The 27419-nt window shown below is 45.6% G+C and overlaps 1 protein-coding gene across 1 annotated transcript in view; it reads right to left on the minus strand.

Moving 5' to 3' along the window:
* Window positions 1-10372: 10372 nt before the first annotated feature.
* The window catches only part of XKR6 (XK related 6), a 298759-nt gene continuing 281712 nt past the window's right edge, over window positions 10373-27419 (minus strand). Inside the window, exon 3 of the mRNA XM_004766109.3 lies at window positions 10373-13168. Within this exon, the coding sequence (XP_004766166.2) occupies window positions 12204-13168 (965 nt within the window). The 3' untranslated portion in view covers window positions 10373-12203. The remainder of the gene's footprint in view (window positions 13169-27419) is intronic.

Consider the following 27419-nt stretch of genomic DNA (forward strand, 5'->3'; position numbering starts at 1 on the left):
CTAACACAGGCCTTTCCAGTAGCGTGGCTAGCTTTCCTACCCCTATCCAGATCCCAGACATTCTCAGAACCCAGCTCACCTCACAGCAGATGGCTTCCCTTACCCTTCCAGCCTAGGGAGGGATCTCAGAATGGGATGCAGGTCAGGAAAGAAAGCATATGGGACTCAAAATTCTGTATCACAGTTGTACCTTTCCCCTCTAGGTAACCTCAAATGCTCTTTTCCCTTCTGTGGAGGGACTCTTCAAGCAAAACCAGATATCCTGGCACCTTGGGTCATGTGGATTCTGTCACCAGGGCAGGAGGGAATTTGAGTGACTTTTCTACACTGAGTGTACCTATTTCTTCCTGTAACTTTCTGACAGATTTCGGACTTGTAGCCATCTGGGCAATGTTCTAAAATCAGTTCTGTCTCCTACAAAGCAATCGCTCTGAAATGTCTCTCTTCTGTTAGAATCACCAGAAGGGGATGTCACACTCCCCAAGTCTCAGGTGCGGAGAGGGTTGCTTCACTGGGTGGGCTTCACATCTTGTGTGGACACCAATACTGCAGTCCCAGACCCATCAGGCTTGGGTTTCTCCGGCCAGAAATCCTGTTAGCTTAAGGACCTCTAATGCTCATGAGGGTGCAGGTAGTAACTTCCACTTTGCTTCTCCAGGATTCCTTTCCTTTCTTCACCTGCCCTGGGGAGGACTGTGCTAATGGGTCAGAGTTATTTGGTGTGATTTGAAATCCAGAAAGCGGGGAGCTATTGACAAAGCTGCTACCTGGAGTCTGCAGGTTGCTCTGTGGACCTGCTGAGAATGCTGGAAGCAACTGAATAGTCTCAAAGTCCTAGCACAACCCCTGTTGTCCTCCTGTCCCAGGTGGAGATGACAGAGGCACATCTCAGTCCAGGGGCATCTTCATGGACCCACGCCCGGGAGAAAGAAAAACCCACCTAGGCTAGGTCTATTTCAAGTCTGGCAAGAGCCCTAAATATCAAAATACTCTGTTTCATTAACTTTTTGAGCCCTTTAAGGAAAAGATACATACATACACACATACATACATATGTGTGTGTGTGTATATATAGTATACTTATATATACATATATATGCCCAAGATTGGCATATTTAGGTATTTATCTGTGATCAATAAGCTTAGAATGCAGTTATAAAGTCATATACTTCTCAGTGAGGCTCCTAGGTTCTGCACAATTAAACTCAAAATCTCAGATCACCTCACAGCTTATGTGGCTTTCAGTGTGTGTTCTCTCTCTGTCGTTCTCTCTCTGGAATTTCATAATCACTGTAATTTCCAGCAAATCAAAATTAAGTCCTCACTCATGAAGAGGTGCCATGGGTTAGCCTCCAGGGTGACATTGGAGGGGACCCTCCCATGGTGTGAGTCATCACATTGCACAGGGGCTTTTTGTTATGTTGATGTGCTAAATGCCCTAGCTAGCCCAGGGGATACATAAAGGATATTTTCACTTGGAGTCCCATATTGGCCTTGAAAATTATTGGAGTGTCCCCAAATACTGAAGTAACGGAGTCAGCCCCTCTCGCCTGCTCTCCACTCATAAGTCGCCCTCATGACCCTTTTAAAGAGCCACAACTTTTAAAGACATCTATATGTATTTAAGTGAAGAAATGCAGCCTGGCCTTGACCTCAGGTAGGCTGGACTCGTGGAGAGGCTAGGGCCATAGGTCAGACAGGGGTTGCTAGGACAGGTCCTGTGTGGTTGATGACATATTTGGTGGAAATGTGCAGCAACAGTGGGGTCAGGGTGCTAATGGGGTTGAGCTTGGACAAACAGACCAGCCTGAAAGAGTATGCCTATAAAGACATGCCTTAGGGAAGGAAGGCCTTTTAGAATGAGCACTGGAGGTGGGACTGTCTTGGGTGCAGGCTGGAGAAGGGCAGAGAAGTAGGTGAGAAGCACAGTATGATCTGGAAGCCAGGAAGCACCAAAACTGAAGACATCCCTTCTTTGGACTAGAAGGAAGAGGGCTCCTTATGATAGTGGGTTCCTACACAAACTCACATGGGGCCTCCCAAGTTCTGTGTCCAAGGTGGAAGGGACCACTATGGACCACAGAGTCCCATGTCTTTTCATATCTTTCTCTTTGCCCCTTCTGATCTTTGAAAAAAAATAAAGGAATCCTTTTCTTTCCCTAAAGACTGGCATCATATAGTCATTTTCAAAATAACAAGTGATTTCCCTCTGGTTCTAAAACACAGAGGAAGTCCCCACTGAGCTCTAAGATTGTTCTTTCCATGGCATGGAGATTTTTGGGGATCCAAGGAGAGCCTTAGTAGTGTCAAAAGTGCACTCCTCCAGCTAAGCTCTGGGCCACTTCCAGGAATCTTCACCTTGGGACTGGAATTCCAAGCTGCTTAACTCAGTAGGTGGTTTGGCTTTTTGTAGAAACTAGAGAACTCTGGGCACAGCACTCAACGAATAATTTGAGATGTGCTATATTTTAGAATATTTGAGAATCCAGACTTGATTTCTTGAGTGTGTTTGGGAAGGGAAGAACTTTGCACGTGGAAAAACAAATGAGAAATTTTAAAAGGCTTTTGATTGCTAAGCAATTGAAAATTCCTTCCCCCACCATGACAGATTTTTTTTTTTTTTAAACAAGTCATGTGTTTTGATTTGTTTTCTAGTAAAGACCCTTGTCTTTGGAAGCCAAGACTTTCCAGCAAACAACAGAATACCAGACTCTCCAAGGACACAAACCAACCAAAACATATCCAGCTGTTATTGTTCCAGCACAGCATAAGCAAACTGTTCTCTGGGTCTGGAGAGAGAAGATGAAGGCTCCGGGAAAACTGAAGTTGAGCAGGATGAATGACCGAAACAATAGAACCATATCTGCTGGTCATGGGATGCACTCACAGAGATTTGCCTTCATTTTCCCCCAAGGGGAGAAGATTAACCAACATTTATTTGCTTCTCAGAATAGCATTCTCTGATGGAAGCCAAAGGATTCAAAACCCTTCCTTCTTGCCCAAATATTTGGGAAGGAAAGAAGAGTAGTCTTTCTGGGTGGAAAGACAAAGAACATCTTTTTTGACCCACATAGAGATAACTTACTCTGTCCTCTTGCAATCATTTAAAAATATCCATTAATTTAAAAAGAGGAGAGGAGTTAGATCACCTTCCCCTTCCTCCATGGCACCTATCATGGATGTCTTGCACACCACAGGTGCTCAATGGAAGTTTAAAAGGATTTTAAATAGGAAGCAAATGTGATAACATAACACTTTTATCCTCAAAGTGCTTTACCAAGACATTAATGACCTTATCCTCACAACACCCCTGTGAGGTAAGTAAGCAATACTCTTACAATTTTACAGAAAGAGAAATTGGCCCCAAGAGTAACTTGACCTAGGTCCACAAAAGGTTAGAGTCCTGGATTTTCTACTTCTAGTGACATGATCTATTCATGAGAACGTGCCTTTCTTTTCTTGAGATGCTTTCTCTGACCTTTTAGTAAAACAATAATACTTAAATATGTCACTCAGTAAAATTGATTTCCTCTGTTTGAAAAGAATATGCTTTGCTATTTCTGCCCCATGGTGTGTAGGAAGTAACAGTTAGATGGTTGCAAATATTTTCTTTTCACATACTTCTGGAAGCCTTCCTCTTCTTTACCACTCTTCCTACTGATCTACTGAGTCACTCTGTTCTCTGTGGTTCCACGTGTCCATCTTCAAAGTTCTCATTCTTAAATGCCATACAATTCATTTGCTATCCATCCCAATCAAAAAAGGAGTGCCGATGAGAATAGGGAGTCAATCTGGGGTCTCATTTATTCCTTCCATCAGGAAGCCATCAGAAATATCTTGTGGAAACAAATAATCCCAGCGGAATTTGGCCTATCCACAGAATAATCAGATACAAAATCAAACAGAAGTCATTATTGAATTCCAAACTATGGTCTGGTCCCTTGTGCTGTCAAAACAATAATATTAGTCTTGGAGAGCAGAGTCAGAGCAGGTGGGAAAGGAGTTCTTGTCTGGGATCCACAGCCACAGAGCAAGACGCTTTTCAGGAACAGCTAGAACCTGCCTGGGTGAACTATTTGTTCCTTTGGAACAGTCTCAGAAGGTGCATTTTTTGGTGCACAATGTTTACATCAAAATGCACCTTAACTCCAAGGAAAAGACCAGAGCCAGAGCCAGGTTGACTGATCTAGAACAGGTAAAGCATCTAGAATTTTCCTCTCCAAGAAGGTTCTCAGAGCCAATAGAAAATCACTGTTGCAGCTAGTCCTCCTGGAGTGCTAGTGACATTCTTCACTACTCCCACCTGCTCTCACTCTAGTTTAGTCCTAAAAAGAACATGGAGGTTCTTAGCATAGGTCCATTTTCTTACTCAAAGGGTATCTTGGTAGTTGAATTGATAACAGTCAAACCATAGTAAAAAGAAAAAAAAAAAGAAAAAAGGAAAGAAAGAAACTCAACTAAATTTTCCAATTCAAATGTTGAGAAAAAAAAAAGGTACCCTGATTTGGATAAAAATCAATAGTGATATTCCCCAGCCACTGTTTGTCTCTGAATCTTTGCCTGTAGGCTCCACTCAAAGCACACCATGGAATGATTAAAACCCACCATTGGGACCCACATTTTGGCTAATGGATATATTTTTTAAAAAAAACAAAGTTTCGTTTCTTTACTCTGCAAAGAGGCAAAGAGAAGATGAGCTCATTTGATGATGTGAACTTCAAGGTTGAAAAAGATTGTGCAGAAGAACAAAAGTGAGAGATAGTTCCTGAAGAGCTTTCGCCCACCTTAAAAAACCATCCAAATGCTCCCCATGCACCCATTCTCTTGTCTGCCCAAAGCTCATTGAATATCAGATTTCAAGTTGATCCCTCCATATATTCTCTAATAGATTAGGAAAAATTAATAACAGGACATTTGGTTTAGAATTACAAGTGGCTGGCTTGAGCTAGGTGACCCCCGGTCATCAGACCAGAGTACCATTGTGCTGGGTTCACAGTGCTGTGAAGTATCTAAGAACTACAGGTGTGTGAGACTTCTCCCTGTCCAGCTGTACTGCTCATCCTGTGGGCTTCCAGGTACCATCACACCTGGAGAAAATACTATCCTGTGGTTCTATTTCCCAAGTAACGAGGTCACCACTATTCCTTATATGATGCCTTCGCTACAGGCAATAATGACTAAATCCTCGCAGCATCCCTGAGCAGGAGAGAAAGAGGAGGTTGGCCTTCTCTCTCTCCACTTTACAGATGGAGAAACCAAGGCACCGAGAGGTGAAGTGAGTTATCCATGATCACAGTGGGGACCCTGAATCAGCCTGTGATAGTGATATTTCCTGATCTTTCTGGGTCTAAAGAAAAGCTTCTATGAGGTCTACAGCTAAAACAAATCTCCTAACCCCACTGTAGCCTGAGGACCACAGGGTTTTGTTGGGGATAGAGAAACAGACCAAGGGAGTCATTTGATAGGTGACCAGTTGTCTATATCCATCATGACATATGGCCGAAGGCTACTTCTAAAGGGATATTCACTGGGTTACCAATTGGCACTATACCCAAAAGAATTATTATTATTATTATTATTTTGTTCTCCTTGGTTTAAGGATGGATTTTAGGAGTAGTCCTTCTTGGATGAGCATGGGTGAGCTGACTGACTTCAGTTTGCATTGTGGGGTCTTGTGATTCATGTTAGGGATTGGCAGGGACAGGTATCTCCTACCTGGGCTTGCATATTGTTCTGCATGGGATGAGGCAGGCCAGGGCAGGTGTCCCTTAGGTCCTGCATGCTCATTTCCAATTTGGTCTATTTTTAGCCCTTGACACAAGGTGTTGGCCCTGTGCAGGGGGATCTCCTACGGTTGTCCGTCTGCTGCCCTCAGGAGCTGCCATTAATAGCACTCCTGACCTTTGGCTCTAGTACATACCAGCCATGTCCTGCCAGCCACTGCAAGGAAAGGTATAGAGAGCAAGAAGGCACAGCCCCTTTCCAGGAGGCAGAGAAGAAGCAGATGGTGCCCAGGACAGTCAAGTAAGGCAGACAGAACCAGGCAGGCAAAGAAATAAAGCTGCAGGCTGATCAAGGCAGTGCCCTTGTCTTTTGATATTTGGCCAGTAGCACAAGATGCAGTGGTTTAAGCAACAAACGAAATCTTTAAAATAGCTAAGGATGGATGAGAAAGAGGCTTGTGTTGTCATTGCAGGAATGCATCTTTTTCCCTCGTGAGGGGCTTCAGGAAAAAAAAAAAAATCTCTGAAAGGGCAGAGTTACCTTTCTACAAGTTTTGCAATTGGGACAGGCACGCATTGATTTAAGATGCTCTGGGGGCAGCCCTCTTACAAACGGATGGTTTTGTAGCCTGAAAGAGACTAACCACAGCAATTTCCACATCCAGGCATTTGACCTGCCAATGAGAATGGAATGTTGCCTCTGACTGTGGCCAGTTTTGGATGAGGAGATAATGACACAGAATTAAACCTTGAAAAATCTTTCCATTTTATTCACCCCGTTCACACCTGGACTTCAATAAGAGGAGTTGATATTGACTTAAATTCATTTCCTACAAGATACTTGTGTGTGCTTCATAAGTAGGGGTGCCCAATAGAATCTAGTAGTCAATAAATGCTTGAGAATGAAATGAACAGAACTGCTACTTATAAGGTTGATCCGGCTACTGGGGTGAGTCTAGGTGTCTGTGTTCTCTTCTCTTTCATCATGCAGGGTCTTTCCACATCTCCTCTGAGCTCTCCAGGACTTTCCTGGTAGTTTTCTGATGCTACACTGAGAAGATCCTTTGAATCTAGGTGAAATTAATTGCAATGGGCTCTCTTCACTCTCCAAACTTAAATCCACCCCCAAGCAAATCTGATAGTGTTATTTTAACATTTTTCAGTCTGGTAAAGAAATAAAAGATTTTTAGCTTTTCATTAAGACAATCAAATGAGTGTCCTCAAGGTGTGCGTCCTCATGAAGGCCACCATGTGAAGGTGCTGTCATCACCCACAAGAGGCCTGAAAAGCTCACTTTGAGCAAGGAGCCACTATTCTTGGAAATCAAAATACCATCTTGTGTGCTAAACAAGTGTTAGGCGATCCAGTCCACTCCATTTGAGAAGCTAGGAGCCAGAAAGTGTGGACACTATAGGTAGGATATGCTGGGGTTCCATTTTCCTTTGGAATCTGTCATCCTTTTCTACAGACCAAAGGACACTGCTGTCCTTTTCTTATATCTGTTCCTAGATAAAGGAGAAAATGTTCCTACAGCCTGGGGGCATCAGAGTTTGGGGCTCATTATAGATTCCTCCATCCCCAGGAGCAAGGAGCTGAATAGATAGGGGAGGGAGAAGTAAACTTTCTCTATCGCACACATAAACACAGTGAGGGAAGTTTTGGTGTATACAAGCGAGTGGGGTACTGCCTGTTTGAGAGGTTCTGCAAAAAAGATCAGCCTCAGAAACCTTTGCTTCTGCCACTATGACTGTATGGCAGGGAGTAAAAGTAGAGGGAGAACTGAGAAGATGATGTCATTTGGTGTTTTCTAAAAACCTGTAAATTTTTCTAATAAGGCTTTTTTTGGGGGGGGGGGCAGGGCCTGTTGCTGATGCCATGAGATGTCACAAGGCCAATAGAATCATCCTCATGACCATAGTCCAGACAGGTCTCTGTACTCCTTTAAACCACTCTGGGATTCAAAGGGACCATGGCTAGTGAGGTAATGGCAAGTTAGGCCACCAGGGCAGGGCCATAGAGTGTTGGTTGGATTTGTGCCTGGGGAGGTAGAGTGAGGGGAATCTGGTAGGAGTGGGAGGGCTGCTGGGACCATAAGGAAGTGTTGTCCTCCTCCACTGGAAGGGGACATATTGGCAGCATGTGCCATCAAGAGCGATGGGGCCTGTTCCCCATAGCACCCCTTGGTTCTCAACTTGTTTGGACAAGTCTGACCCTATGTTCTGGAGACAGAATAGAGAAGCATATTTGAGATAAGAGAAACTTTGAGGGTGAGTGAGGCCAGTGGGGGCTCATCTGATGAATTTAAACTTCCTTAGTTTCATCAAGACCTTTCATCAAAGCCCTCAGAGACGTGACATTCCTGTTTGGGATGTCTCAGGCTTGTGACAAGCAGCTCAGGGGATGTCACCTCACCTCAATGGTATCTGAGGAGAATGAGGTTTCCTTTCATGCAGAGGCCCAGAGAGGAGGCACATCCGCTGAGCAATGGAGAAACAGAACCTACGGAAATGACGCTAACAAAAATCAGCTAGATTTTAGAGATAGTCTCACATATCTGTGAATGAAGAGAAGAGCCAAATTCTCTATGGGGTTTGTGGGCATATTTGATGGGGGACAGGTGGAAATAAGGAAAGAAAAGGGACTAGCTTTATATTTTATTCTATAGCTCCTGGTACAACACTCTCATCTCCTACCAGAACTAAATATTGAGAGTTAATTAGTTTTTGTCAGACATTCCCTCTGGGGTTGGGGGTGGGGGCAACCCAGGCAGCCTGACCCGGTGCCTCATGATCCTTAAGGGGTTTGCCAGGCACTCAAGCAAATGGCAGGCTAAGAGCAGATTCTCAGTGTGGGATGAAGCCACCAGTGCTCACTGAGTGCAAAGAGTGACCTTGATGCAGAGGAGCCTGAAGCATCCGGGTTTTCAGAACCAAAGTTTTACAGGTAAGAGGACAGATCTCCCAGGGGATTGGGTGGAAAATGTCAGCCGCTGTACGAGGTGGGAGGAGGCACACTGGAGCAAGAGAGACCACAGGGGAGCGGCTGGTTGGGCCTAGAAGACAAAGGGTCTCCAGATGATTGGAAATGCAAGGTCTGGTGAGAGGCTGACGGTGCCAAGAAGGCTGATGAAAAGTCTCCTCTGGTCATTCTCTTTATGTGTCCCTGCCTCCCTCCCATGTTTCCTCCTTGTTTCCAGACTTGTCTTCATTCTTCTGTCCCTATGCAAAACCAGATTTCCCTGCTCATAATGCATATTATGAGCAAGATGGAGTAACGGGCAAGATGGAGAGGTGGGGAGTAACATTTCATTGGATCAGAGTGCCCTCCTGCCTGAGTCCTGCCAAGCCCAGTCCTTCAGAGGTCAAAAGAAAGGATTTCTGAATTGTTCTGTGATCTTCTCATTTGTTCCCAGTGGCTAAGGCCCCAGAGAGGCCTCCCTGAGTTGGAAGTTGTCACCCCAACTTTGGCGCTCCAGGTCCATGAACTTCGGTGATTTTCTCAGTTGTGTGTAAACATAAACATACACATGAAACACACACGTGTGCACGCACATGCTGAATGTGTAGTAGTAGAATACAAGCGGCCAATTAAAGCTTGTGGTTGTGTCACAATGAAACAGAAAGAAAAAGGAAATAAATCCAAGGACAGGCAAACAAGCGAAAGTGGCAGAGGCCCCAAAGGGATGCATGGGGTTCACTGTTGAGGACTGCTCTGGTGATGGCACACAGAGCCCCAGAGCTGAGGCAGACAAGAGTTGGGACCCCAGAAAGCCAGGATGGGATGGCCCCTCTCAAATGGCCTCACCACCTCCAGCCTCAGCAGAGTAAGCAACAAGCTAAGCCCTCGGTAGGGAAGCAGAATAAAAAGGAAAAGCACCGCTGACCGGATCGGAATTCCCAATTAACCGTTGAGTGGCCCACGGGCCTGTCCCGGGCTGGGCGGAGACAGTCCCGCATGGGTGGTCTTTGTCAAGGCCGAGGTGTGCTCTGGGCATCATGCTTCCTACATGGGTGGGCACGAGGGCCACAGGCTCTCTGCGTCTCTCCTCCCTTCCTCCTTTCGGCCAGGGAGGACCTGAGGGGACAACCGAGTCAGGGAGGACGATAGGACCGCACTGCAAAGTTTAGTAATAATAAAAGAAATCAAAGGAATTGGAACAAAAAGATAAAAGGAGCGTCCAGTTTACAACTGAAATGAAATTGAAAATCTGTTCTTTTTTCTTTTTTCTTTTCTTTTCTTTTTTTTAAACAGATTTAGATAAACAATAAGGGGAGGTGGGAAAGAAAAGCCTCTTTGAATAATAATTTTTAAAAAAACCCCATAAACATAAAAAAAAATCCTCAGTTTTGAACTTCTCTTGAGAATAGTTCAATATGAGGTCTTGCACCCTAAACAGTTATATCTGGAATTTAAAAAAAATCGCAGCTCCACACAACAAAGACAAACAGTATTTACTGAAAAATAGTGTGTGTGTGTGTATATACATATACATATATACACACACATAAGTGTGTGTGTATATATATATGTGTGTGTGTATATATATATATATATATCTGTATATATATATATATATCTGTATATATATATATATATCTTTTTGTGGAGTTTTTTTTCTTTTTGTGATTTTTTTTCTTTTCCTTTTTTTTTTTTTTTTTTTTTTTTTTTGTGCCCAAGTAGAGATAGAGTGGGATTGAAAAGATGCCCTAGAACAGAATATTCCTTATAGGAGTAATGCTTTGAAAAATAACACTTAAAAATGGTTGAACACACTTGCAACACCTCCAGAAATTGAACTTGGTACAATGTGAAAATAAATAATTGAATCAAATCTTCACCCAAATGACGTGGCCTCGAAGACCCAGAGTATGCTGCTGGTATGAGTCTCGCCATCCAGACAGGGGTTGATATTCAAGCACTATCCCCTCCTCCCCGCTGTCTGCTCCCTAGCACCCTTATACTCCACCTCAGCCATACCCAGAGTCTGTCTTATATCTGTTTTCTACATTTCTGGCAAGACCTTGCAGCAGACACATACACATATGTGTGCTATGGGCACACACACACACACACACACATATGCACACACACACACACACTCACTACACACACAAAATTTCCCACTCAACCCAGATGCACCAAGTGAGCTGAATGACGTTCAGCCAACCACAATGGTGAAAGACAGAAGCACCAAACAGTCTTTGAAATGGGTCAGTTATTACAATATGACTTTTTTTTATATTCTAATTTTCCTCTTTTGTTAATATTTTTTAAAAGCACAAATGAAAAAATGAAGAATTCTTTCCAGATCAATTTAAGGCTTCCCACCAAATGGAAACAAAAGAGGCCTTACACAATATCATATGTGATAATTGTATACCTTTCACGGCCTTAAAATGACAGAATGAATCATTTTTGCCGGTTACTGATTTTAGTATTGTGCCTTTAAATTGATGTCTTATTCTTTTTGCTACTATGCTGAGTTTTATTATTACTGATGTTCTTTGATTACAAAAATGGAAATTTCCTTTACTTTGCATTAGAATTTCCTATTCTTATAGAATTATTAGGGTAGATTTTTGTTTTGTCCTATTTTGCTTTATCCCAGGAAACGAATGTGATTCTTAGCAGGTGAATGCTAAAATGGCACATAGTCAGCCTTCAAGTACCTTTTCCAGCCATCTGAGTTTCAAACAGCCAGCCTTTTGGCTCCTAGAAGGCGCTGATAAGTTAGGGGCAAGGACAGGGGACAGGGAGAGAAACCAAAGAGGAGGAGGGTTTTCTATGCCTTTGCTTTTGGTAAATTTGTTTTGTTCGATACAAATAATCGGATAGGAAGAATGATTGCTTTGCGGGGTTTTTTGTTGGTTGGTTTTCATTTTGTTTCTAGATTTGTTTCATTTGATTGTTGAATTTTCTCTCTCCTGGTGCAAAAGTCACCAGAGAGTTTTGCATGAGGAAACATGACAGTACTTAATGAAACTCAGCACCTAAGGGCATAAGGCAGTTGAAGGTTTTGTTTGTTTGTGTTTTTTGTTTTGTTTTGTTTTGTTTTGATCTTTCAATCAGCACCAATCCCATAAATGATCTACACTTGGTGTAAGGTATAAAACTTTTTTTTTCTTTTGGAGTGGAGACAACTCCTCCTTCTCCACCCTATGAACCATAGTGTGGGATTTTTTTTTTTCAATACTGTTTCTTATGTGTAAAAAACAAAAGAAAAGTTTTCTTTTTGTTTTTACTTACAAAACATAGAGAATATCTTTGTATACATACAGCGACTGGAAAGAAAGCTTATCTGAAGGGGTTGTGACTTATTCTTTTCTTTTTTTTTTTTTTTTTTTTGTAGCATTGGTGGTTGTGATGGTGGTGGTGGTGATGGTTTTGTGTTTTTGGGGAAGGGAGGGTTATATTTCTTGTGAGCAGTGTTTACCGCAAACCAAACTTAAGGTCCCCTTCTCAACTTGGGTCAAGATGCTCTTAGAGTGAAGACTCATACTGTAGCAACTCATAAAGGAGCGGTCCGTCTCGATACCGAATGCCTACTGCGGTGGGAGTGACATACTGCAGAATGTTAATAGTCCTTCTCAACCTCCTGTCTACAAAATGAGCATCCCAAGCTGGATATCTCTTTCTTGGCATGTCAATCTTAATGAGGGGCCCTTCTGGGTGGTAAGGACGCCCCGACGGGGTAGAGGGCCCCATGGGTCTCACTTGGAAAACGGGCAAGCAAGTGTCAGCCGTGAGATCCTCCTGTTGTTCCGTTACGGCTCTGGTAGGCGTGACCTGGGTCCCCCGGTACCCAGGGGTCTGAGGTGCCATGGGCTCAACATCGGGGGGCAAAGGGATGCCCCAGAGCAGCTCGGCACAACAGGAGCTGGCAAAAATCTTAGCTCGTGGCCCCATGGGATGCAGCACACCATAATATAAGAGCATCGATGCGATCCCAGCCACAAAGCTAATAAAGACACAACACAGTGCTGGCACCGCATAGGAGTCAGTGGTCTCCGGGTTTCTGTAAAAATACCAAAGGAACGTCAAGGCAGCATTCTCGGTCAAGACTATCGTGTAATATGCAAACATTCGATATCGAGTCCGCCCTTCCTTGACGTTAAACCAGCAGAAAATGTACACAATCCCTACCACCATGTTGAAGAGGATCTCCTCCCACTTGGACATGCAGAAGTCTGTTCCACCATGGATGATCCAGAAGGCCATGGCGCACCAGTGAACCACCACGAAGATCCCGAAGTAGAGCTGGAATATGGAAGCAAAGAGGGCAAAAGAGATAACTCTGGATGAGATGGTGAAGAGGCGCCAGAAGAGGTGGATGAGGGCCCCTCTGTAGCTCATACTCTTCTTGTCGTCCCTGGAGTCCCGCAGCAGCTTGTGATAGGAGGCTAGCACCCAAGCCAGGGACATCAGGGAAGTCGCAGAGGAGACACCTGCCGGAAAGACACAAACCCACACAGTCAAAACCTTGGACATCAAGCGCTGGGCACGGTGGGGCTGCCAGCCGAGGAGATGCCCACACACACAGCGGTCTAAAGGAGGAGGAAAAAAGAAACACACAATCAGGAATGGGATTTCAACGTCACAGCTGTTCCCTAAGCTGACAACTTTAGAGGTCTCATTTTACATTTCACAACCCAGTCCAGAATTCCTGGGGACCTACCACTCAAGACTAAGGCAGAGGCAGATGTTCCTTGCCAAGGGAGCTGAGAATTGGAGCCGCCATGATGATTCACTGCAGTTGCTGCGGGCCAGCAGGCACGTGTTCAGTTTTAAGGAATCATGAGCTTGTGGGGATCCTTGTTACACATGTGTGTGTGGCCAGGGTTGGTGGTCCTGTCACCAGCAGCCTGTGCTCTCAGAGGAGCCCAAAATGGGATAACCAATGGTGAAGCCCAATAGTTTGCTCACTGCCCCAAGTTCTACCACTATCCGCCTCTGGGAAAGCACTGGAGTCTCTATTACTTTTTCATCAGCTCACCCATGGCTCTGAACCGAGGCTTTTGCATTTAGCTTCTCCATCCCCTGACTATGGCCACCCTGACCAAGGGTCCTGGGGTATTCTGTCTGTTTCGGTGGTTGCCTTTCTCACTCATTCTTGTCTCTCTCATTCTTGTCCAATTTTTGTTGCTTTCTCCAACCCACCATTCTGCTCAAAGTTCTCTGAGGCCTTGACTTGGGAAGCCCATCCTTGTCTCATCTCTGTCCTGACTCAACAGCACGGTTGCTCATGCTTTGAGAATGCCTTTTCTGCTCACCCTCCTCTGCTCATCATTCCCTGCATTCCTCCTCAGCAGGCAAAAGAATGTGTCTGATCCCAAATCATACTTCAATTGCTATAAAGCAATTTTATTTATAATGTTGCCTATGCTGCCTATTGAATTTCTGTAACTCAGTCAAACTCAAAACAATAAATAGTTACCGGAGTTTCTCCAAATCAGCCTACAAGAAACCAATTATTAGGCAAGTGTTACCATATGACCCCCTCTAAAGCAAGATTCCCCATCACCCCTCGACACCCCCATGTATTTTCTCCATCCATCCAAAAGCTCTTTTGTTTTGCCTTTCTCTCCACATTTCAGAACTAAACACAACTAAATTCAGTTGGAGTCTTGAATACTGTTTTTTGGTACCCATCTCCTTACTGGGTTCCCTCCCATGCACTACAGCCCAATTCCCCACAACGTTGTTCCAGGCTGAAATCAAAGTTACATCATCATCTCTCAGCTCAAAGGTCCAGGAGCTTGCTCATCAAGAGATTCATTCAACTGCTCCAGCCCTGTAGCCTTGGCTTTGTCTTTCCCTGGGAACCTGTTCATCCTCCCTCTCCCTTCCAATCCCCAGCGGAGAGTCAAAGTCCCCTGTCATTTTACACTCTCCCTGCATTCACTTTCCTCACCCACCTCACTCACATACTCCCAACATCTCACAGAAACACTCAGGTTTACAGCTTGCAAAATGATAGAGTGCAATAATAAAAACCATTATGTTGGTGTGAGCATAGAAAAACCTCCAGACTGTTAACTGTTACAATGAATATGTATGGCTTTTGTAAATAATGGCAACCACAGTTGACAATGAACAGGGGAGAAACCTCCCAATTCCTCCACAGAGGCCAATCTTGAGAACATCTAATACATTTCCTCTCACCTTTCTGGAAAGTTATGAACATGGTACTTGATGTATCCTTCCCGGCCCCTTGTACACACAGGGCATTTCCACCAGCACCTGCTGAGGCCGTGCATGCTCTGCGACCACGTCACAATGGTCATCCTAACCTTTTAGAGCCTCCTGAGTTTGTGTTGGCTGGTGGTGGTGTGGAAAGGGAGGGGAACAGGTCTTCTTGGGAGTCATATGATTTAGGTTGTGGGTTTCCAGAGGGCAGGGAATGTGCCATCCTCTTGGTAGTCTGTGCCAGGCTTTTTGCTGATCCTTTCCTTTACCATAGGAAAGCTCCTCTTAAATGTCTTTGTGACATCAGCCCTCTCCTGGTGAACTCATTTCTTGATGTTAATAATCTTGGTGGTACCACTGACCTTTAATAATCAGATAGGAGTTCTACAGAAGCTAAATGGGAAGAAGGCGTGATTTTTTTGTTCCTTCTAATAAATCAAAACGTATTAATTCCCTGGTTCTAAGAAAAACACGAGTGCCAAGCTCATAAAGTAAGAAAAAGCAGCTTAGTTTTTGCCAGAGCACGGTCTAATTCAGGCTTATTCTGAGTGTACTTTTGAACAGACTTGGCGGACAGAAGTGGGACAGCCCCTCAGCCTTCACTGTGCTGGCTGTGATATTCTGTGTGTTGTGATATTGGCCCTCTCCATATCAAATACAAATAAGTAGGAATTCATCTCCAGAAGTCACACATAGCCAAGCCAGGTACAATTTTTCGTCATTATTCCATCTTATCGGTTACCTATGGCATGTCCAGATCTGTTGCCGTGGTTTTTGAGGGCCAGTGTTCTGCTCCTGCCTCACCCTTCATGAAGTGTTACAGAAACTGCTTCCCTCGGAGCAGACCTACATACTGCCTTGGTTCTTGGTTAATGCTTCCAGAATTGCTCTCTAGAGTTCGGCATGAATGTCTCCTAAGCATCATAAGACATTAATGTGAATTACAAGGAGGGCTCGGGACAGAGTTACATGGAAGACAGATCTGAGTGCTTGGCTGCGGTCCTGCTGGCCAGCTGATGCCCAGCCCCACTCTTATCTCTCTGCTTGTCTGTTCCCAACTTGATATATTGTATATCACCAAACAGTAAATCCACAGGAAGCTTCATGGACCACCCCCTTCAACCCACTCATTCAACAGGTTGCAGAAGTACAAGGGCTTGGGTTCCTTGCCCAAGATTACCCTGAGGAGCACTGACAGTACAGCTGTCAGTTAGGCCCATGGTACAGCTCTCTGCCACCCGGATCACGCTGGTTCAGGCTATCCACTCTTTCTGCACCCTGTCACTTGGTCAGCTCGGCTCTCCAGAGATCCACCAAGTAGCCCCTTTCCTGAGGTCATTTGTGATGAAGGCCATCAGCCTTCTCTAATTGCATATGTTTGTTCTAACACCAAGGTGTTGGTTCTTGAGGGCCTTGAATGCCAGGCCACATCCTTGGCCTTGTGCAAATGCTCCAAGTTAAAGCGGAAAGGGAAAGGGGAAAGTTTTGACATGTGCCCTGTGTACAAGGTGACCAGTCCTGTCTAGGACTGGAAAAAGTGTGTTTGTTTGGAGCCTCTTCTCAGAGCCAGAGCAGGGTGAGCAGGGACAGGAAGGAACATGAGTGGGGACATCATGCCATGTTAAACCTGCTCCACTCACTCTGCCAGCAGCATCAACAGAGATGATCCTATGGGGACGGAGGAATGCACGACATTCATCAAAGAACTCCCTGTTCTAATGCAAATTTGTAGACAGACACATTTTAGGGGTTCCAGAGTTAGTGCTGCTGAACAGCTGAGTACATCACACAGTGGAGACACTTTAGATCCCATTTTGGAGTTGGGTTTCTCACTGGATGTTCAACAGAGGGTAACACTTGCCTTCCGGGGGCTCAAGAACCAGTGGTACCAGGCATTAGATGATACATTTGTTTTCAACTCGCCTCCAGGAAATTTGTCTGGATCCCATCTATGACGTTGGCACACTTGTTATGCTTGGTCAATGGATCAAATGTCCCATGATTTGCCACCTTTGCATCATTTCCCTGGACAAAACCTGTGGCATCCCCAACACAGGACTGTAAGTGCATCTTGTCCTTGAAGGACTGTCAGCAGAAGGTGCTTCAGGGCAGTTAGCTAATTGGGGGCTCAACTGGAGCAGGGGAGGGGGTGCCCCAGAAGAATGTGTTCCCTAAAGAGTAGCTGACTGTCCCAGAGAACACGGCATGATTCACTGAGCATGTATATGCATTATCTTATTTAGAAGAACCTTGTAATGTAGAAGAACCTTGTAATGTACTATGGGCTGAACTGTGTCATTCTTCCCACCAAAAAAGTTCATATGTTGAAGCTATAGTCCCTAGGGTCTCAGAATGGGACTGTATTTGGAAAAAGGGTCTTTAAAAGGGTGATTAAGTTAAATGACATAGTTAGAGAGGGCCCTAATCCAATCTGACTTTGCTCTTATAAGAAAAGGGAATTTGGATACACAGAGATACTAGGGATACACTCACACAGAGGAAAGACCACGTGAGGACACAGGACAAGGCAGTCATCCGCAAGCCAATGAGAGAGGCCTCCAGAGAAGTCAATCCTGCCTCCGCCTTGATCCTAGACTCCATAACGGCAAGGAAATAAAGGTCTGTTATTTTAGCAACCCAGTCTGTGCTACTTCATCGCAGCAGCCCTAGCAAACTAGTACAGTCTCTAATTCCCATTTTTTTAGAAGAAGAAACTTCAGGATTTTTCAGAAATCATATGTCCATCAGGAAGTAGAGTCAGGGTTCAAACTCAGAGTCTGACTCCAGGGGCTCTGAAAGCAACTGCTATACTAACGGGCCCCCTAGACATGGCCTTAGAAGAGGCCGGTTGAGGGGAGAGGAAAGAAAGTCGAGGCATTTTGGATACGGAGGATTTGAATCTTTTGCTGAGGGGCCTGGTTATCTGAGAGAGGCCCTTGATTTTGGAGCTACAAACCAAATTTTCATGCCAGTCCACCTTCCTCAGGAGAGTAGCATTCAAGCCACAAGGAAAGAGGTGACTCCAGTAGAATTAACTGAGATCAGTTTGCCTCTGTCAAGTGATTAATCAAAGGCCTGCAGTGTATTCCACTCTAGAGGGAGGAAGGCAAGGTTTTCCCTCACTGTTGTGGCTCACTCGGAAGATTTCTGTCATGCCTGAGATCAACCCAAAAGTCAATGCATTATCCTGGCCAAGACCCAAGCCCAGGGGAACTGGCTTCGGAGGAGGACTTGTGGCCCCCTGTGAGATTCTCAGACAGGCCTAGGAGCATTTACGATTTGCTCCCACTGTGGCTCAATCGCTTTCTATATTCCGAAGATCAGACTGGAAATTGTTAAACACTTCACGTTCAGCTGTGACAAGTTCTGGGCAGTGACCTTCACAGCTTGCTCACTTTTCCTGGTGCAGACCAGGAGGCGGAGCTTGCAGCTGGCCCACTGAGCCCAGCCTCACCAGCTAGGAAGATGCTAAACTGGAGACTCCTCGGGGGTCACTCCCCTTAAGAAAAGCTCGGGAGAGGGACCCTCAGGTTCTGATCACTGGACCCAGGGTTTAAGATTTCCAGAAATGGAATGGCCATATCTATGACTAATGTAACAGAGCATGAGGGGCCACAATCTGCAGTTGGACACCTCTTACTGAGGAGCGGTAGCCATCAGGAAATTTGGTGGTGACAGTACAATATCCAAGGATCACTCTCAGCTGAACTGTTGCCAGTTGGGGAACAAAACAAAAAAAATGTGAGTGTGGATATCCCATTGTTTGAGAAGCATAGTAACATGGTGTCTGGGGAAGGACAGGACTCTAAAATTGGAGGGCAAGGGGGAGATGAAGTGGAAGAATCCGAAGGAAAGATACAATGCAGTGGGAGGGATCAGGGTACAGTCACCAGGGTGAAGTACGGAAGGTGAGATATGACAAGCCCAAAGCAGGGCCATGACCACGGCAGGGCTGCACCAAGGAGCCAGCAAGTGGGAGCTCCAACACACCAGCAGAAAGGAAAGCTGAAGGAGAAACCAGACACTACAGTATCTCATGGGGAGAACGCAACATGTGGGTTTGAGGAGTACCCTGAGAACCCCCAGAGGTATCTAGAGATGGCCATGAGATGAGGTTAACAGCAGGACCTTGTTCTGCGGAGTGGTATGTGCACGCCCAGCTCTGTTACCAGCTGCTGTCCCCCACCTTTCTATCACAAGGTCTTAGTACCACCACTAAATCACATGTTGGAAAAACACTTGGATGAGTTATTCGATGGGGCACTGAGCACAAGGTGGAGCAGGGTAGGAAGAGTCAGATGTGCAGACTCCCAGCTCCCTCTCCAGTGGCTCCCTCACATCAGAATATAACAACAGTCAAGTTCTTCCGGTCTTACAAAGACTAGATCGTTCCTGGACCCCTGCACCTTCCGCTAGTGAGATCCCATCTCCCTTTGTCTCTTCTCCTCCAAACTTCTCAAGGGTAATCTCCTTGTTTCCCTTTACTCCTGAACCCAGCCCCCATGGAGAGCTCTCTTTGAAGTCCTCAACCAATTCTTTCATGTACAGTAGATGGCCTGTCTCTCCTGACACTGTGTGGCATTTGGCTTTCGGATCCACTTTGTTCTTCCTCACACTTGACCATTAGCTACTGCCCTACTTGCGCCATCCTTTGTTTGCTGGGCTGTTATCCCCATTTTTCAGGTAAAGAAACTGAACCTGAAGTTGAAAGACTTCAATGTGGCCGTAGCCACGTTCTGAAATTCCATACTCACCTAATTCATGTGGTATGGTATCCATAGAGGTTCCTCAAGCCAAGAAACATGCTCAATTGGCTATTTGTCTACCTGCATGTCAAGGTCAACATCTCCCTCTTTCAACTCTCCCCTCTTCCCTAAAGCTAATATTAGGGGAACTCAACCATCTATTCTTCAAATCATCCAGTGTGAGGATTTTCCTCACACTGAGCTCCTGGTATCTGGGTGGTTCTTCATTTTCCCCCATCCGACTTCCCCTATCTCCAACATTTTTTAAAAATCTCAGTCTCTTCTTGGAAATGCTCCCAGGAAAAAGACATAGCAGCTGTGTGCACAGTTCTTGAAAGATTCCTGCCTGTCTCCTGTCCTCACCTCCACCCAGGAGAAACAACAAGGGAGCACCTGGTACAAAGTTACTTTCCCAGTCAGGCAATGGGGAGAAGGAAACTTCCCCAATGTCAAGTGGGGGGCTTGAAATAGGTGTGGTGGAAATATTTACAAATTTCTACTTTAACAAACCAGGGGGCCCCCAAATCTGCTAAGAGCTGGTTGTTAGCATTTACCAGCACACTACTTGTCAGGATCTACTATCCTTCTTGAAAATTTAGTGGGCCTCATTGCAAATTAGCCATAAGGCTGCCCTCCATATTCCAACACCATACTTCTAGGCAAAACAACACACTATTGGCTATCAGTCAGAATAATACTTAGTAAGTTTCATGTGAAAGCAACAAAGAAACCAATCCCCTTTTTAAACTTTCTCTAACAATATGCTCACAGTAAATCATTGATGATCTGACAGTCTTCTTTGACCCTCAGGATTTTGCAAGCTTTGACATCCTCATTTTGGTCACATTTCTGTGTTTGGAGAGGGTGTGATCCCCACAGGAGGTTACCACATAGGGTAACCTTAAGACACCCTTGATATTTCCAGACTGACCCTTAGTGAGGGTCCAAAAAGAAGATGGCATCCACCATCTGTGGATGGCACCCTTGGGACCGACAAGTATGTGTGGCTGAGTCAATGTGGAAAAACCCAAGGGCAATTGAAGTGGCCTGGTGTAAACAGAGGGCAGGAAGACTGGAAGGTCTCAGGAAAGCTGACATCTGAGAAACCATACCATATCCTGAAGAAAAAGTTCTTTAACATCAGGGAGATGGATCAAGGGGAACAGAACACGGTTTTTGCGAATATCTCTTTATTGGCTCTGTATCCAGGCTGATCATTTTCTGATAATCCCTAATAAAAATTCAGTAATAATGATCTCTCTTCTCTACTGAACAGCTACCATGGCCCAGACTCTAGGCCGAGCACATGATACAAAGTAACTCAGTTATTCTTCCCTGTAAATTTATCTGAAGTAACGGGCTTATTTGAAGATGGAGAGACTAAGGCTCACAAGCTAACAAGCTTTTCCATTATTAAGTAGTTAAGAAATCACAGAAGAAGGGTTTGAATGCAGGCCTGCTTAGCTTCCGAACTCAGAGTCCTTTTGTAAACACTAGAGGAAGTGTGTCTCCTCACCCAAAACCACAGATTAACGAATTAGCATTCAGATTTATATATCAATTCCTTATCAGTTTGGTTACTGTGTGGCAGCCCTCTGATCCTCTCTGTGAGCACTTACAAAGTCAAATTTGTGGGCCTGGCAAACTGAGGGCCCACCCCTGGAAGGTCCTGAGCACCCAGAATGTGTGGAAGCGTATCTCTCATCCATCTCCCTTGCCTGGGCTGCTGGAATGGCCTCCTAGATCATTTCCCTGCATCTGCTCTTGTCCTAAAAGTCTATTCACAATCCCGCCAAACCAACTAAGCCATAGTATGCCCTGCTGTGTGGCCTCCCAGGCATGGTGGGCTGCCCATGGTCACTGATTTTCTGTGCCTTTCCCATGAGAGGATATGCAATCCTGTTCTGTTGAACTCAAGTGCGGTCTGTGACTGGCTCTGACCAGGGACACATGAGCACAAATACGTGTGTCACTTCCAGGCAGAAGGCCATGCTCTCCCATGCTCCAAGAACAAGCTGCTTCACCAGTGACCTGTGACAGACATGCCACCAGCAGGAAGTGAATCATTTCTGGTTTTAAGGCACCAGAATTGTTTGAGTATTCCACATCATGGCATGGCCATCCTCTCCTGACTGATGTGTCATCTTGTTCAGGGTTAACACCATCTGGGTCCTTTTAAGGGCCTTCAGGGCCCCCCATAATACTGCCTGGGAGTAATAAGTGTAATCTGCCAATTCCCTGCTCATGCCCTTCAGTAACTCCCTTCCCCAGTGGGTGCAGATCTAAGTTCCTTTCATGGTGTTAGGCTTTTATGCAAGGCCCTACAGGACCCAGCCCCTTGCCTGGGGTCTGGGGTGCTAGTGTTCTCACCTCCCCCCAGTTCCTGGCACTCCCTCAGCCCCAGATGTGCTCCAGGCTCCCTCCCAACTCAGGGCATAAGCACTTGCTCTTCCTCTGCCTCAAACACCCTTCCTCCAGATATCCAAGTGCTTCACTGAGCCCTTGACTCAGAGACCACCTTCCCAGCCAGCATCCCTCACCGCCACACTAAAAAACTGACACCCCCACCTCTCCCCACCCCATATCTCCTCCCACTTTCCATGATTTGTTTTCTACCTTAGCCTTTCCCTACCACCTTTTACTTTTACTTCGTTCCTTTCTTTCTTTCTTTTTCTTTTTTTTTTTTTTTTTTTGAGGTAGATATTTTCCAAGGGCAGCCATTTGGTCTGGTCCTTCTGAAACTATGCACAAAATTGAGCAGGTAAAAAAAAAAAAATTGCATGGGTATTTTTCTCATAACAAAAGCCCATAGCTGTCTGATTCCCAAGTGAGCCCATAGGGAAAGGGGCCAGTGACCCAATCGGTCATGACAACCACCCACCTCTAGCCCTTAATGTGGGACAGGGCAATTCCTTGGGAACAAATATGTATGCCTTTGTCCCTCAGGAAGAAATCCTCGAGGATAGAAGAGACAAATGAACATTTATTGTTCCCTATGTATCTGGTATTATACCACATACTTTGCTAGTGTTACTTCATTTAGTAATGAATGTCTATTGAAATGTCTATTGGCGACCCATTTTACCACGAGAAAACCAAGGCTCAAGGAGGTAAGAGGATGTGCCCGAGGTTACTGCATCAAGCATGTCCTTTTATTCTCCTGCTTTGACTCTGGCGCCCTGCTGACCCTCCAAGGAAGAGCAAGAAATGGGTGCCTTTCCCATGCAAACAAACCCATGAGAGGGGGCCAGATTCAGCCCACAATAGCAACATCATCCATTTAACAGCAGAACAGAAGTCTGCAACAGGACTGATTTTGCCCCCACCCTCACCAGGAACATTAGGTAATGTCATAACACCAGGTGTGAGTGCTACTGGTGTTTAGTGGGTAGGGGCTAGGGGTGTTGCTAAACTTTCTATAATGCACAGGACAGTCCCCCCTCCACAGCCCCAGATCTTTTAATGATGAGGTTAAGAAGCCCTGTGATTGGGTATTCCAACTTCCTCAATATTTTCAGTAAGTCAAAAACCAAACCAGGAACGTGGGTGTGTCTAATAGCTGGAGATGGAAGCTTTCTAAAGAGTTCTTCCTGAGGAGTGACTATTCTTGAAGAGGCCCGTGGGGTGCGGACACAGTGTGACGTTAAGAGAGGCTGTGGGAATAGCATCTCTGGGGTCTGATATCTGCAGGATGCGTCTCTTCTGAGCAGCACACTTCAGGGGCTCACGGCTGCTCTGCGGACATGGTGGATAATACAGGAAGGTAGCAGCGCTCCCCTTGAGGAGCTTCAAGGTTAAGCACTGATATTTAAAGGACCCAACAGAGGAAAACTAAAGCCAGCCCTCTGTTCGCTTGTCTCCTCTTTCTAAGATGCTGTCAGAGTTATCAAAATACTATCTTCACAGCAAGCTGGAGAAAGACAAACTTTAGAGATTCTAGAACAAATGTCAACCACTCAGCTGGCGTGGTGCAGGACTCACAGACGCCTGGATCCTGGCTGGCCTGGAGCACACAGTGAAGAAGGCCATCTGCTCTCACTGGAAAGCTCCAGTAAATCCCTTCTCCTTGAGGAGCAAATGGCCAATCAGGCTCAAAACCCTGATGTTCCCAGAGTGAGTGCATTTTAACCCAGGTTGAGATGCCCTGGAATGGACAGAGGCCTTGGTACAAACAGATCTGACCTTATTTTACTATTTGTGAACCTTGGCTAAATATGTGGATTTGGAATATTTAATGAATTATGAGTATAAAACATATAGGCACATCTTTGATTATATATACATACTATACAATATATTCATATACCTCTACATAGTGTGTATATACCCCTACATCTATATAGAGAGAATGAATATATGTAGTGTATAGATACATACTGAATACCCATTGAGTATTTTGTGGTGCCAAATGTGTGCCTTCATGATGGTCATGTCAACAATCCTGAGCATCATGACAGGGGTCAAAGTGCTCTAGAAATTCTAAAATGCCTCATGTGCACTAGTTCATCTTAAGTTTTCAATATTACTGATATGGAAATGGATGAGCAGGAAAGTCAGAGGGAGCAGAAAGCCTCAACCTGGAAGGCGGAATGGCTTTGAGAGACTGCTTTGCTCAGCTTCCTGGCATTGTTTTTCCTCTGTTTTGGGTTGGTAAAATCTAGGCTTCAAGTTTTTGAGTTTTTCCGTAGGATGTCAAGATGCTGTTCCTGGCCTGTTTGGAATAATATAGGATGAGACCATACCTCTAGAGGCAAAAGCAAAGTTCACTGCAGCCTCCTCCTCCTGTCTCCTGCCCCTTCAGAAGTGCAATGATTCAGGGCTTGCAGGCTTTGTGTAGGAGGAGACTTGGAAAGTTATAGTCACTTAGAAGGTGATAAAATCTTCTCTCTGAAGACTTGTTTATATTAGAGAGAGAGAGAGAGAGAGAGAGAGAGAGAGCATGGGTGGGAGGGGAGAAGGTGAGGGAGAGAGAAACTCAAGCAGACACTATATTACTCAAGCACGGAGCCTGACGTGGGGCTCAATCTCACGACCCTGAGACCACGGCCTGAACCAAAACCAAGAATCAGAAGTTCAACCAACTATGCCACCCTGGCATCCCAAGCTGATAAAATCTTTTTAAAAGGTTGGGAGTCAGAGTGCATCCTGTCTCCCATGGAGTGGGATATGATATGGCTCTCCAAGCCCTAGGAATTCTGCCAGCCAAAATGGTCTTGGGTTCCCTTACCTGGGGCCACCAAGGCCCTGAAGACGACCAACCTTGATTAACTAGAACTGGACTGTGGGCATTCTGGCCTCATGGCCACTGCTCTCCACTCAACTGTGCTAGCCATGCTTCCAGATGGAGCTGTGACAGAAGCTCAGGAAGGGCAAGGAGCACAGGCAGGTCTCAGATACTGTTTAGTCCCATAGCCACTCAGGTGACCAGAAAAGCAGGACTGCTGAGCAGGTGAGTGGCTGTGTGCCCGTGTGGGGCTGACCCTGGAGTGGTCCTGGCCCCTGAGCTCAACTTCTCAGTGGCCAATGGCCCTAGTCAAGAAAAGCCTTCCAGGGAAAATGGCGTCCAATCAGAGCCTTGCTGACGATGGCAGCAGTGTGTGCCTTTCTTGGCTGGCAGTGGAAATACCAGCCTCCATTGTCAGAAGGCCTCTCATGTGTGGAGAACAAATGCATTTCACTTACTCCTGACAAAACCCCTCTGAGGCAGGAGTTATTAGCTGTGCTCTACAAATGGGAACCCCGAGGCTCAAAGAGGTGAAGGCCTTGTTGGAGAAGCTGCAGAGCAGGTGTGTGAAGCCAGGCATGGGAGTTCCACACTGGGAGCTTTCTATAGGGCCACACAGGACACAGCAACTTTTCTTCCAGGGGACAGTCCCAGGACACCAACATGCAGACAAGCAGAAAAGGACTCAAAGCTCTGGGCTGTCACTGGTGAAGCTGAAGGATGAAAGGAACATGGGGGCCCCCAGGTTTGTCACAGGGGGACAGATTTTCCAGCTGGCAGCCTTCTTAGCTCTAAGGTCTGGCAGGCAGCCTGGGGCATGTAGAGCCTGAACACCCAAGACGGTCTAGAATTCACTGAGGTCTCAGTTCTCCTCTGGTCAGCTTTGGACCCATCCTTACCTCAGGTTGGCCCTAGAGTGAATGCAACACCCTAGAACTCTTCTTGATGTCCTGACCAGCCTCATATCTCCAGCTGGGTCCAGGATCGAATGGGGTCCTGGGGGTAAATTTTACAGATGAACAAGTTGAGGCCCTCAGAGAAGGCGATTCATCTATAACCATGCAGGATGTGGAACAGCCGAGGGGTGTCACCTCCCAGGGTTTCCTTTCCCGGGGTCTCTGCCCTTCTGTTCCCCTCCCCAGTGGTAAGACGTGTGAGACACAGGAAGGCATTGTTCATGGAGCTCTCAGACTTTCTTTCCTTGGGAATCTTAAGGAATAGAAAAGATCTTTTGAAGATGATTTCACTGCAGTCTTTCCTGGAGCTCCACATTCCCGCGATCCTCTCTAATGTGAATGTCAAGGCTAATTAAAGATCACTACTGACCCAATTTCACTGAGATTCCCACCCCCTTCTCTTCCTTAGAGTCATAAGCTATCAGGGCTGAAAGGGTCTTCAGGGGTCCTTCCTATCCTCATTCATAGTAACCAGGCCCAGAGAAGATGAGGTTGCAGGGATCTGACCAGAATCCAGCAGAGCATTCTAGCACAGCAGACTCCCCACCCAGTGCTCCTTCTGCCAGCCTTTGCCCTCTGCAGGGAAGTTGGAGAAAATCCTTACAAGGGAGCAGCTCTAAGAGGGGCGAAGTGCCTTTGTGGGGCAAAGAAAATGTTCTCAGATGAATTGTAGTGATGGTAACAACTCTGCAAATACACAAAAGCCAGTGACTTGGGGTGCCTAGGTGGCTCAGGCGGTAAGCATCTGCCTTCAGCTCAGGTCATGATTCCAGAGTCCTGGGATGAAGCCTGCATCAGGCTCCCTGCTCAGTGGAGAGTCTGCTTCTCCCTCCCCCTGCTCATATATGTGCACACTCTATCTGCCTCTCAGATAAATAAATGACTAAATAATATTTTAAGAAAATAAAGCCAGTGACTTGTACATTTCAAGTGGATGAATTGAATGGTATGTAAATTGTGTCTCAATGAAGCTATTTAAATAAATGAATGTTGGCAAGACCCCTAGGCCAGGCTAAGCTACAGAAGCAGCCGAGAGACCCATCTCAGCCTCCCTGCCACTTCTCAGACACCGGAGGCATTCGCTCAGCTCAAGGCCTTGCTCTTGGCTGTCCTCTCTTCCTGGCACACTTGCTTCCAAAATCTGCGGGGCTGGCTCCCTCCCATCCTCACATCTTTGCTCAGAGGTCACCTTGTCCAGGAAACCTTTCCCAGCTCTGCTCCCCTCCTGTCTCTCTTCCCAGTTTCGTTGCTCTCCTGAGAGCCTCTGGTCTGTTAACACAGAAAATAAGATAATTGTTTTGTTTCTTGTTTGCCTCTCCCTGCGAGAACTGTAAGCTCTGTGAGGGCAGGGCTTTCTTCTCTCTGTTTTGTCTATGACTATATCTGCTCCCAGCTCCTAGAACCCTGCTTGGCACATTGTAGGTGCTTAATAAATAGTTACCAAATAAGTGAACAAGAGGCCCCATTACTGCTCAGGCTTCTGAATTTGCATTTCCTCGCAAGATGGTCCTGGACAGCCTGTGCAAGCTCAGGAAGCCTTGTCTGGATGGCCCTCTGTGTTTGGGCATTGGATGCACAAACATTT

This window comes from Mustela putorius, unplaced genomic scaffold, assembly GCF_011764305.1.
Source record: "Mustela putorius furo isolate JIRA1106 unplaced genomic scaffold, ASM1176430v1.1 tig00000242_pilon_pilon_pilon, whole genome shotgun sequence".
Lineage (NCBI taxonomy): Eukaryota > Metazoa > Chordata > Mammalia > Carnivora > Mustelidae > Mustela > Mustela putorius.